This window comes from Limulus polyphemus, unplaced genomic scaffold, assembly GCF_000517525.1.
Source record: "Limulus polyphemus unplaced genomic scaffold, Limulus_polyphemus-2.1.2 Scaffold456, whole genome shotgun sequence".
NCBI classification, from domain to species: Eukaryota; Metazoa; Arthropoda; class Merostomata; order Xiphosura; family Limulidae; genus Limulus; species Limulus polyphemus.
In genome coordinates this window covers 576,948-590,209 of record NW_013666066.1, presented here as the reverse complement: position 1 = coordinate 590,209, position 13,262 = coordinate 576,948, and the positions used below count along the sequence as shown (strand labels likewise).

The 13,262-nt window shown below is 31.6% G+C and overlaps 1 protein-coding gene across 6 annotated transcripts in view; it reads left to right on the top strand.

The window, feature by feature from the left end:
- The first annotated feature begins 9,207 nt into the window (after window positions 1-9,207).
- LOC106458402 (protein unc-13 homolog B-like) overlaps window positions 9,208-13,262 on the top strand; it is a 48,492-nt gene continuing 44,437 nt past the window's right edge. For 5 of the 6 annotated variants that reach the window (XM_022384608.1, XM_022384611.1, XM_022384610.1 and 2 more), the window contains exons 1-2: window positions 9,208-9,280; window positions 11,149-11,236. In XM_022384608.1, the coding sequence (XP_022240316.1) occupies window positions 11,186-11,236 (51 nt within the window). In that variant the 5' untranslated portion in view covers window positions 9,208-9,280; window positions 11,149-11,185. The remainder of the gene's footprint in view (window positions 9,281-11,148; window positions 11,237-13,262) is intronic. The other variant, XM_022384612.1, reaches the window with a different exon arrangement.

Here is a 13,262-nt window from a genome sequence, read left to right as displayed (position 1 = left end):
ACTAGGGGTTTATCATGTCATGTAAAACTTGTACTTCGCAACGTGCACAATAAAGCAGGGGGGGGGGGAGGGGATTCTTCTTACTGTCAGATGACCATATGTTGACAACAATTATACAAGATGAATTTCCTAGACCGTGTGGTCAGTACGATAAGAATATGGCTAACGTCAAGTCACATACTCAAGTCTGTTGCAGCATTCCTTACGAACCATGGAGAATTGAACTTTCTCTTCACACACACACACACACACCAATGTAGTTACCTGACTGTCACCCATGTACTTCTTGTGTATTCGGTTTACTTTGATTTGGTCTTGGTGGATTACTTCATGTATAGTGAAGGACCTGTGGAAAGTTCCTTTTATTTACAGAAGTTTGTCATATACAATGGAAAATGCTGTGTATATTTCCAATGGACGTGGAACATCATTCAGTTAAAATGCTGTTAATCCACTGTGTATCAGATTGTGTATAATTTCACAGTAAAAAAAAAAGTGCTTAGGTACAAAATAGATTCATTTCAATCTCGTGGGTACTAAAATGACAGGTTAAGCCTCTCTTTGTAAAATTGTGTTTGAGCGTGCGTGTAAATATATGCGTGTGCGTATAACAAGTCTAAAGTTTTACTTTACAGTCATGAGTATGGATAATATGCGTATACCAAAGTCTGGGATTAATATAGCTAGTTAAACCTATTATTGCGTGGACTGTTTTAACTCTTTTGAAATAATGTCAAGGGCGGCGTTGAGGTTTGTTGAGGCTCAAACTACCCCAAGATGTGTCTTCACCTCCTTTGTAGCCCTTCTTCCCCTTCCCCAAGAAAAAGTGCTTCTGTTAAAGCTGGTTCACTTCCTAAATACTACAAGGGGTAGAGTACAGCCTTTCAATTTTTTTTGTGTAGCCCACTTTGAACCTCTTCATCAAGAAGAAACAGTGTTTTAATTTACAAGTTTGACAGTACAAGTATATTTGTTTCAACGTTGATATCGAAATAATTCATATTATCATATCTAATTTTATTCCTTACGTTATTTTACAGTTTTATTCCTAAAAACATATAAATATGAAAATGTCATGTTTTAAAGTCGTGGGCTCCATCCAGCGTATTTATAATGTGTGTGTGTAAACTGTGATAAAATATAGCTAAAATATAGCAGGTTATGAGGTTTGTTTGTAATTAAGTACAAAGTTACACAATTGGTTATCTGAGCTCTGCCCACCACGGGTATCGAAACCTGGATTCTAGCGTTTTAAGTCCGCAGACATACCGCTGTGCCACTGGGGGGCGCAGGTTATGAGACCAATTATATATCTCTGTTTTACCACACATAGTGACAGTTGAGCACGTGTAACGAACATATCTGTTTTTACCACACATATTGGACAGTCGGGCATGTGTAACGAACTATTTGTTTTACCACACATAGTGACAGTTGGGCATGTGTAACGAACATATCTGTTTTACCACACATAGTGACAGTCGGGCATGTGTAACGAACATATCTGTTTTACCACACATAGTGACAGTTGGGAATGCGTAACGAACTATTTGTTTTACCACACATAGTGACAGTTGGGCATGTGTAACGAACATTTGCTAACCACACGTATTGATAGTTGGGCATGTGTAACATCCCTGCCTTACCACACATACTGATAGTTGGGCATGCGTACCGAACATCAGAAACACACGAAAACATAAGCCACATAGACGAAGCACGTATACGCTAATACATAGAGTGGGCTATATATTTATAGTCCACAAAATTTGATAATGTAACACCGGCCAAGCAAATGGAAAACTGATCTCTTGGAACGTCATAGATTACGAGGAGAACATCGAAGAATCAAATAAGTAACACATCAACATAAATCAAACTTTGGCTGTGGCAGAAGACAAGCCCACAACTTTGGTATAAAGGTTTCATCTTCTTTAATCGATATGGAAAATATAAAACACACTATGTATGTTCGTTACACATGCCCGACTGTCACTATGTGTGGTAAAACAGATATGTTTGTTACACATGCCCGACTATCACTATGTATGGTCAAACAGATAGTTCGTTACAAATGCCCAAATTTCACTGTATGTGGTAAAGCAGGTCCATTTGTTCCGCACGGATCTAAATTGCTCAAGCTGAGGCGGACTATTTTAGGCTTGCTTTCTCTGTATTGTTGATTTCCTTAATGTAAAATTGTTGTATTATTATTAGGACGCACGCTACTATATAATTACATTTTTATAGAATAATGTATTAGGCGCTTGTGGTTTCCACATTCACGCTGTGACAGTCGTGTATCGTAAGAAAGTGGCAGTCCTTTTCGTTGCTTCCACTTCACTGAAGCTGAACGACTACGATACGAAAATGCAACGAATTAAAGGAATAACATAACGCAGTTTCTCTTATTATCAAACAAACGTTGAAGGGTTCGAAAGTTTGTGCTTAGCTGTAAGTGGTAGTAAGCTAAAAGAAAACTGCACATACGATAAATGTGTATATATATACTCTGTTGGTGTTGTTTTTCATTGGCTTCGAAACTATTATTCAAAAGTAATAGATGGCTGAGTGATATATGTCTTACTAAAGCATATTAACCATTATTATCAACGATTAATTGTTTTAACTAAACAAAAATTACCAATTTAGCATAATGGTACACTTCTAGATACAATGACATAATTCCTTTCGTATTTGAAATCAAGTTATTTCCTTTTGTTGAACGACTGCGCCCGAGCTCACATTACACCAGTTGGTCGCCATACCTGACCACAGTGCTCTCACGAACCCTCATTCCTCTTCTGTCTTTTATACCCGTCCTAATTCATAAAATAAATAACATTGGTTTATATAAGATATTATTTGTTAAGGCCAGAATACAAATTATCCATTCTCATTGAAATATTTTTTATTCCATTTTTAATTATTAATAATGGTGCAGAAGCAAAATAAAGATGTTTTGGGGAAATGGCCTTCATGGAAGTAAAATAGACATACTTTGGGAAAATGACTTTCATATAAGTAAAATATGCATACTTTGGGGAAATGGCTTTCATGGAAGTAAAAATACATACTTTGGGGAAATGACCTTCATATAAGTAAAATAGGCATACTTTGGAGTTATGGCCTTTGGGGAAATGGCCTTTATATAGTCATCAATCTTTATTGAGTAAAAAGTTTGATATCAACCAATAATATAATATTATTTTTTTTAACTGTATGTTTTTATGCTAATTATTTTAAATCTGAATGTTGTTGTTTTTTTTAAATGTATATAATATATATATATATGTTAAGTGCCTTGGGTACCAGTTTTTCCTCCTTACTTTTCATGGTAAGTAAGTATCAAACCACTGATATATCTTGTTAAGTAAGCTGTAAGAAAAAAGATCATGTAAGCTGATTCCAAGGCCTTTTGCTCAATATCAGAACTCATCAGGTCAGATGGGTTACAACAAAGTCTTAGTTGAAACAAATGTTTATATTCCCTATAAAACTGTTTTATTATCTGCGTACTGAAACTCAGTTAATGGAAAGTATCATAAAAAGTTTTCTTAAAGCAGCATTACAGAGAAGAAATGTTCTTTTTTTTCCCCAATAGAAGAATTTAGTGGTGTGACCTGTAAACACAACAAGTAACAATGAATTCTAGGGAATGACTCCTGTAAAAATAAAATGAAATTCTTATTATAGAATATTGTTTTGAGACAAGAGATTTGTACTTGTGGTTATACTCTGACTAAAAGAGTAATCCACGGTTGAGACTGTTGTCCTGTGTGTGTGTGTGGTAGCACTATTAAAACAGGTTTCTTAGGAACAGTAAACTGTAGAATGGTGTTTTTCAAAGATTGTTTAACGGCTATTTGCTGTAAAAAATGACACATTTTATAGCTCTTTAAAGAAAATAAAAAAATTCAGTAGAATAACAGTTGTCATAATTCATTTTATTTACCAGTGTGTGCTTTTCAGGTGTTTATGACTTTATCTAATCTTACTTTGCTATGAGCACCACAATGTTTTAATTAATTGTTCCGGATGTGTCTTGGAGGAGGGGGGGGGGGGGATACTGGTGTGGAATTTTAAAGGTAAATATATCCTTCAGTTTTTAATGAATAAATAAACATTTATTCATTTCATCTTGCAGTACTACTTATGGCCTTTTAAGTCAAGTACAATGTCTTAAAACAACATTTTGATACTGTGGATTCAGGCTTCTAAAATTATATCTTGTGTTCTTGGATGGGTTAGCAGTTGTGAAAATAAAGAAGTAAAATCCTGTTTGCTGTTGTTAACCATAAGGGATTTTTCTTGATATTAAACCAAACTGTTGCATACACTTCAATTATATATCTCACTAACAATTAAGCCTCTTGGATGGGTTAGCAGTTGTGAAAATAAAGAAGTAAAACCTGTTTGCTGTTGTTAACCATGAGGGATTTTTCTTGATATTAAACTAAACTGTTGCATACTCCTTTGCATGTAACAAACAAATTAACCAATGAACAGGCCTTCCTAAGTGCAATTCAAGAAGCCGCATACCTCAAAGCTTTTTTTCCAATATTGACATGTGTGCCGTCACAGCCTATGGCAACTAAATGATCAGATGAAATTTTATCTTCAAACCAGTGAATGATAGAATTTTTTATACCTTCTGATGTTCCAGAAGAAGGAGAAATATCATTCATGAAAATTGATTCAGGTTTACTGACCAAAGTTATGTACTGTTCCATGACTACACATTTATAATGTTTTTCCCATTTTTAATGACAGGTTCAGTTATATCTTTTCTATCATCAAAGTAGAAAGATTTAAAACAATTTGATTCATCAGAAGTCAGTAATGTTTCTCAGTATTTTTCTCGTTCGCATCGTATCTTGTTTTTATTGACAATTTTAGCATTGTCATTTTTTTTAATAATGCCCATATCTTCCAAAACAGCTGAGGTAAGGGCTGCAGCAGCTCTATCCAAAATACAGTACCTGTCAGCTTCTCTCACTACTGTTGGAAGCGGTGTCCTCATTTATTTATTTATTTTAGAATTTTGGGATTTTGATATAGAAAGTGCAGCATTAGCAAAATAATCCAGACAAGTCGTTGATTAACTGTTTCATTTGGTGGAGAGATGATACACCTTTTTTGTCAAACTTTGGTTCGCTTGTGGCAGTTGAAGATATAATTGGAGGAGTTTCATACTGCATAAGATTAATTCTTATAATAAAAGGCACCTATTGCACACCCTATTATGCACTAAAATAATATTTAAAAAAAAGCTAGTTTTGATTTGTCTTCAACTTTAAACATTTATGATTTAAATGCTGTAAAAATCATTAACATGTTCTTATAACTGTGAAGTGGAAAACTTATTATCAGCATAACCTTTGTAATAATATTTTAGAATAAATGGGTAATTTTTCAATTCAAACCCATTAATTATATGTTAGCTCAAAAAACAAGTTAACCATAGCAGATAGATATTTAACTCCCATACTGGCCTCATCATAAATAAATCCTTTAAACATAAAATGTAGTTTTTTAACTACTAATTAGATTGACTTAGAAAAAATATCTTTGGAAAGAACATATTTTAAAATTGGAAGGAAAAAGAAATCTACATCAGAACCTGCAGTATACACATTATTCTGAAACACCAAATTGACAAAGAATAAAAATAAGATCAAAATTATCTTGAATCATAATTTCATTAGTCTTATATACATGAAAAACTTTTACTAAAAAAAAAAGCTTCTACACTATCATTATAAATTTGTCATATTTTCTTAAGGGACTATTTGATTTAAGGAGTTTAAACATACATAATTCCAACATGGGAACTAACTCATCAACGTTTCTTATCACTACTCTCTGATGTAATTTCATCTTTATTCAAATGTAAAAGGTTCATATATACCTTTGTTTTGTTTTTATGTTTGGTCTCTAATTTGGTAAATTTACTTCTGTCTTTCTATAAACAATTCATTTTACTAATATTGCCACTTTTACTTAAAATAATTGTTTTAGTTTTGTTAAGACTCAGTTACTGTTGTTGTTAAGATTGCTAAAAACTTGATAATCTTCATGAGATAAACTACTAAGTTTGCTTTCAAAATGGTAGTTGTGTGATGTGGCTTGACATACTGATATCAGTTCTCACCATATCAAATGCTTCATCAGTTTAAGGTGACACAAAAAAATCCTTTATTTGCATCAGTAAAGATCACAATTGTGAACAAATAAGTAACAAATTCCAATTTGTAGATAGTATTCCAGTGTATCAAAGCCATTTTTTTTTTGATGTCCTTAATAGGAGAAGAGAGTAACAATATTTTGGTTAATTATTATTAATTACTTCTGCATAAATGTGACGAAGAGTGTATTATGCTATGTCAAGCACACTATATCTGCAATATCAAATGCCAACTTGGATATAACAGATGTAGGTTGATATGCTATTTAGATTAGCAAATTGCTTGGCAACAGATGTCATAGTGTGAACCGGATTAAGTTGTAGTGTAATTTTTCATCAATCTTATTTATGTAATGACACATCAAAAATAGGGTAAGGATTGTTTTATTATTAATTTTCATACGATATATTGTTAATTATTATTTTCTTGGGTTAACCAAGAGCAACTGGTGAACCAGTAAGCTAGTTTACTTGATCCTGGAGTGGGTCAAGCGACCACATGATCAATGAAAAAAATACTAGATTATTAATAAAAACTTCCATGTCAAGTTTTATAATGTTGAGAAGAACAGGTTTCATTCACTTTGCCAAGTTGATTATTTCTGTATTATGTCAGGATTTTTTTTACGATCTTCCTGATAGTTTTATATTTTACGTTGTAGAGGCTTTTATCAACTTTTACAACACAGCAATTATTTGCATTTGGAATTTGTTACTGAAGAGTAAGAAGTGGCTTCTACTACAAGTCTAGCCATTACATATAGAAGTTGTTGGTTAGGGGAAGAATGAGAATACTACCTCTACTATAAACTGTAGCCATTACATATAGAAGTTGTTGGTTAGAGGAAGAATGAGAATACTACTTCTACTATAAACATTGCCATTACATATAGAAGTTGTTGGTTAGAGGAAGAATGAGAACACTGCTTCTACTATAAACATAGCCATTACATATAAAGAAGTTGTTGGTTAGAGGAAGAATGAGAACACTACTTCTACTATAAACATAGCCATTACATATATAGAAGTTGTTGATTAGAGAGATGAATGAGAATACTACTTCTACTATAAACATTGCCATTACATATAGAAGTTGTTGGTTAGGGGAAGAATGAGAATACTGCCTCTACTATAAATGTTGCCATTACATATAGAAGTTGTTGGTTAGGGGAAGAATAAGAATACTGCCTCTACTATAAATGTTGCCATTACATATATAGAAGTTGTTGAATAGAGCAAGAATGAGAATACTACTTCTACTATGCTGTTTCTTCCCCTATTGCTTCCAGAAATTGGGTTTTCTCTTATATTGATTACATACATTTTATTTTGTTTTTTCAACAAGAACAAAATGGCTATAAATACTATGAATGTGATGTAATTTTCTTTACATAGAGCGGGCTTACTTTAAAATATATGAAGGCTCTATATTTTAATAGGAATAAAATCATTTTTTACATATTAATTAGCTACTTTAAGTTTAAGGCTAGAGGGATTTTAATGATTTATGGTTACATTTTGCATATCTAGATACTTTGCCCCTGGCTGTTCTGTTGACTTATAACTACACAGAGTAAAAGCTCTAACTCTGTCATTGTCATTCAGTTGAAAGGATAGATGCAATGGAAAAGAGTGCATAAGTAAAACAAAATGATAGAAAAATAATGGAAAGATATGCTTAAGCCTTAAACCACTTACAATGGGTCTTGGGAACATGAAAACAATAAACATGAAAACCTATACCCATAAATAACCCATTTAAAATCAGCACAAGCAAAGAACGAAAAATTCAGTTGCCTTAAAAAAGAGTAAAAAGTTTGAAACATTATCTTCTATTCGTTGACAAACAAACCAATAGTTATTTCAGTAGGGAAAGTTTTCAGAACTTATTTCCACCAAATAACTGGGAAAATTGTTATAAGTTTATCATGCAAGTTAGAACAGAGAATAGCATGTTTATTTCTCTAGTGTTGCATACTGACAAACACACTTCTTAACTCTGCGTGGAGTACTGCCACTGTAGCTTAGCATGTTTCAGAGAATATTACCATCTATTGACAAGAATACAATATCAAATAGAACTACATGTTCAGTTGTCAGATACAGATTGATTCCAATTTTCCTATTAATATATATCTACCTATGGAAATACTAGCAGACCACTGGTGTCTAGGAGCCACTCTGATCATTATGCTCACATACTGTATCTTGTTATGAGTTCTCAACAATGTTTAAATCCTCTACAAGCTATCTGAAGAGAAGTAACTCTTCGTTTAATACCACTCCTTTATCCACTTTATGTTCAACTTCAGTTGCCTTATGTTTGGTATTTGCATTTTATTGATTCTCTGTATATTTGCATGAGAGCACTTAAAATATCCCATTCGCATCCTTCAGTTCGAAGTCATTGTATTTCCTCTTCACCCAAACTGACATTACTGTCTTGGCACGTTCATTCACAGACTTTTACAACATTAGTTTATTTTTCTTTTCCACCTATTCCTAAACCCAACCAATTTCTATGATAATTGATTCAACATAGTGTATTAAACCTTTTGTTATTTGTTTCTCCCCCACCTTGTGGTCGCTAAGTGACATCTTTGCTCATTTTTTTTAACGTACTATCAGATGATAATCATCTTTCTTTTTTTTTTCTCATGTTTAAAATTCTTAGCCAGTTTTAATTATTCCTTAATTAATTATGCTAATTAATCTACAGTCTTTTCCTTTTTTTTTTTTTTTTTTTTCAGTTTGAACAACCTATGAATTTTTCACCTTTTCTCTTGGAATTTCCAAAGCTTATTTCTTTCTTGCTTTAATATAATTTTCATGTTCTCACAAAACATTTAAAACTAAACAAAACTCACAGTAGAATCCATTTAGTTAGTTATTTTTTACTACCTGTTTTCCTCTTACACCAATTTCTTATCCAGTTCAGGCTAACCTTCTCTCTTATAAAAAAAAATATGTCTTTCCTCTCTTCTAATGCGGATGCAAGTGATCATTTACATTTTTTATTTCTTTATAGAGTGGAGGTTCTCTACGTCCAGTTGGTAGAGATGCAGCAAAGAGTTTGTGGCCTAGGAGTGGAAGGTAAGATTATTCTGGATAATATTTAATTATTTTGTAGCATATTTTGACACTTCTTTTTTTTTGTATATTTCATCTTCAATAAGTACATTCTCATAGCATTCCTTCTGTATACATCGTTGTGACAGTATTCTATTTTTAGACAAGTTATCATACTGTTCTTCCTACATTTTTATTTATATCAAACATTGCTATCTGATCCCTTTGAACAGAGCTGTCCAGCTGTGAGAGATAACCAGTGTGAGACATTATGCCATACCTATGTTTACTCATGGCTTTGACTGTTAACACATTAAATGTTTTAAGTTGATTTTGCGAGGAACCAGCTTTATGTACATGCTCAAAAAATTTGAATTACTTGCAAAATTTCATGCCAAAAAAAATCATCATGTGAAAAAAATAAACTTGTTTAAATTAGTAAAATACAAACATAGAGGGTACTGAAAATTGAACAAAAAGCTCATACTTTTTAGTTTTCAGAAGCAATCAAAATACAAACTGTGCCTGTTTTCTTCACATGAACCAACTATGGCCTTTAAACAAGTTATTACTTGATGGTTTGGGAAAAGATAGGTAATATATATATATATATAAACTACTTGCATATCTTTAACATATCTCCACAGTAAAACCCAGCTCATGTTTAGCCTGAAATGGACATTTTCTCTGATATACCCCCACAGTAAAACCCAGCTCATGTTCAGCCTGAAATGGACATTTTCTCATATACCTCCACAATAAAACTTAGCTCACGTTTAGCCTAAAATGTACATTGTCTTTAACATACCTCCACAGTAAAATCCATTTCTTGTACACAAGGTATATGCTAAGTAATTTTCTGCTTATATGAACTGTTTCAATGATTCATTTTTATCAACTAAGTCCTAACATAAACATTTCAAGAGCCTGTTTATATAAAAAGCAATATAGGTTAGCGTGCTATGTAAATTGACAAAAGATAAGAACATAATACAAATCTGTCATCATGTTGAATGCTCATAAATTACAGCAATGAAAAATACAGTTTCAGAAACATGTCACAGAAATGTTTCTTCCCATTGAACCCATGACTCTTGTGTTTTTTCTGGTCATAAGTACATTCGAAGTATGAATACCAGTGTCTAGTTATCTGAAAATTATAGTACTTTAAACTGCCATTTGATACCAAAATCCTCATCAAGTTAGTTAAAGATGTCTAAACCTAAAATAAAACCAAAAAAAAAAATTAATATATTGCATTTTCCAGTATTAAGCTGTCACATCTATGAATAAGATCAATAAAGTCTCTTTGACAGATGCTGTATTGACTGCATAGCTGCATACTCTGCAGTTGATTTTAACATAATACTGAACCGGTATTTTGAAGGCAATAGAAAAAGTTATTCCCTATAGTGTTAGCCCACGTCACTTTTCATGTCAGTCACATCATGAAAATGACATGCGTTATCTCATCATCATATTTCTTTGTACACAGTTTCATATATACGTATTATAAGTACCGTATTCTTTCTACATTTATAATCGTTAGACATTTCATTATGATGGTGACTTTCTTCCATATATAATCTACAGACAGATTTTTTAACAGCATTATACTCTACCATTTTGTGTTGTGACACTGTCATTATCTTATGTAATTTTATTATTCTATTATGTAAGCTTATTATGACATACTCCCAGAAAATGTCTCTGTTACTTAAAAGTCTATGTGTATTTGTAAATTAAACAAACTACAGTAAAACTAAGTTACTAAGAATTATTGTAGAAAGGATACCCACGCTTTTTTAAAGTAACGTTACATTGTACTTGTGTTATAGCGTACTAAATAATTGTTCTTTATACATTCATTAATATGAACTTGCATTTTACAGACTTGAAGACAACCCTTTCTACAGTAATATTGATTCCATGCCAGACATTCGACCCAGGAGGAAGTCAATACCTTTAGTTAGTGAACTGGTGAGTAGTTTAATGGAATTCTAAAAAGTTCTTACACAGCTATAAGATGAGATTGTTTGAAGAAAGGACTGGAAGAGTTACTGCTTTTTTTAAACTCTTTTCCTTTTTTTTTTCATCACCGTATTTATAATAGATAAACAACTCTCCCAGTATCAGGTTGATTTTTAGATACAAAATAAAAACAAAAGACACATTTTTTTAATATTTCATTTCTTGGCTGTAGTTTAAAACTTGTAAACGTTTAAGAATTTTGAAAGGGTATATCCTTTCTTCATGAGGGAACAAAAATCAAAACTAATATGTGTCTAATGTCACATATTTCAAGGCTGAAACAACAATAACATAGTGTTCCATCTATGTATCCATGACAATTGTCTAGAGGAGGGTGTATGTCCATTCAGTGAAAAAGTTAATTGGCTTATAATATAAATTATTTGAATCAACATCTGAATAGTTAATTACAAACTTTTGATTAATGAAGTGATAGTAGTTAAATCATAATTAGGATAATTTATATCATTATTAATTAAGTAAATGGGTTAAATTTTATAAAAGTGTAACAAAGTTTTATGTATGGTTAGGAGCTATTAATGGAAGGCTTCAATTGTTAAATACAGTAGTACTTAATAGTAGGGATCATGATGAAACAAAATTGCCTGTTTAAAACCATCTACAAAATGTCTGGATATTAACAATGACTACTTCACAGTAGTAGCTGAGCAAAACTAAAGCTTACTGTATTTGTAAAGCTGTCTACATCGTTATACACGTGCTTATGTCGTGAATCAAAATTTTCACTAGTTCAACTTTTCCAGACAAGCGTACAAAAAAATGAGGAACCTTATCACAGAACTTTTTCGTCTGAAGTCCCAATTATTCCTTTCTTGTACCGAAAAGGATTCTAGTATATATATATATATGTAATGGACAATGTGCTACTTTGGGCATATAATTAGATTTGGGAGTAAGTTGGTAGAGACTCTGATGAGTAATAAAATTGAATCAAGTATATGCGTGCCCCATGCTTGGTATTGCTGGCACATAAAAATATAACAAATACAATAAAGTATTTTTTTATTTATAAAGACAAGTAGGGATTAATATATACATAACCTAACTAACTATTGTAATATAGAAAGTGTAAATACTACAACAAGTATTGAAACAAGAAAGTCAAAACTACAGAAACTGAGTTACTTAAAATTTTAAAAAAATACCCCTCCTTTGGTAAATCACCATAGTTATGTTAGTCTGAGCCAAAGTAGGGGTAAATATTTTTTAATTTTAAGTAACTCAGTTTTTCTTATTTCAATACTTTTTGTATCATTAAAACTTTGTATATTACTATAATTAGCTAGGTTACATATATGTTGGGCTCCTATTTCTCTTTATAAAATTTAACATTTTTTTGTTATACTTGTTATATCTAAAGAGTTCATTACTTTTAGTCAATGAACTGGTAAGTAGTTTTAATAAATGATCTTAAAAGTCTGTTTTTTACCTTAGTCACTAAAAGTGTTTATTACTTTTAATCAATGAGCTGGTAAGTGGTTTTAATAAATGATCTTAAAAGTTTGTTTTTTTACTTTATTCATTAAAAGTGTTTATTACTTTTAGTCAGTGAACTGGTAAGTGGTTTTAATAAATGATCTTAAAAGTTTGTTTTTTTACCTTAGTCATTAAAAGTGTTTATTACTTTTAGTCATTGAACTGGTAAGTGGTTTTAATAATGATCTTAAAAGTTTGTTTTTTACCTTAGTCATTAAAAGTGTTTATTACTTTTAATCAATGAACTGGTAAGTGGTTTTGATAATGATCTTAAAAGTTTGTTTTTTACCTTAGTCATTAAAAGTGTTTATTACTTTTAGTCGGTGAACTGGTAAGTGATTTTAATAATGATCTTAAAAGTTTGTTTTTTACCTTAGTCATTAAAAGTGTTTATTACTTTTAATCAATGAACTGGTAAGTGGTTTTGATAATGATCTTAAAAGTTTGTTTTTTACCTTAGTCATTAAAAGTGTTTATT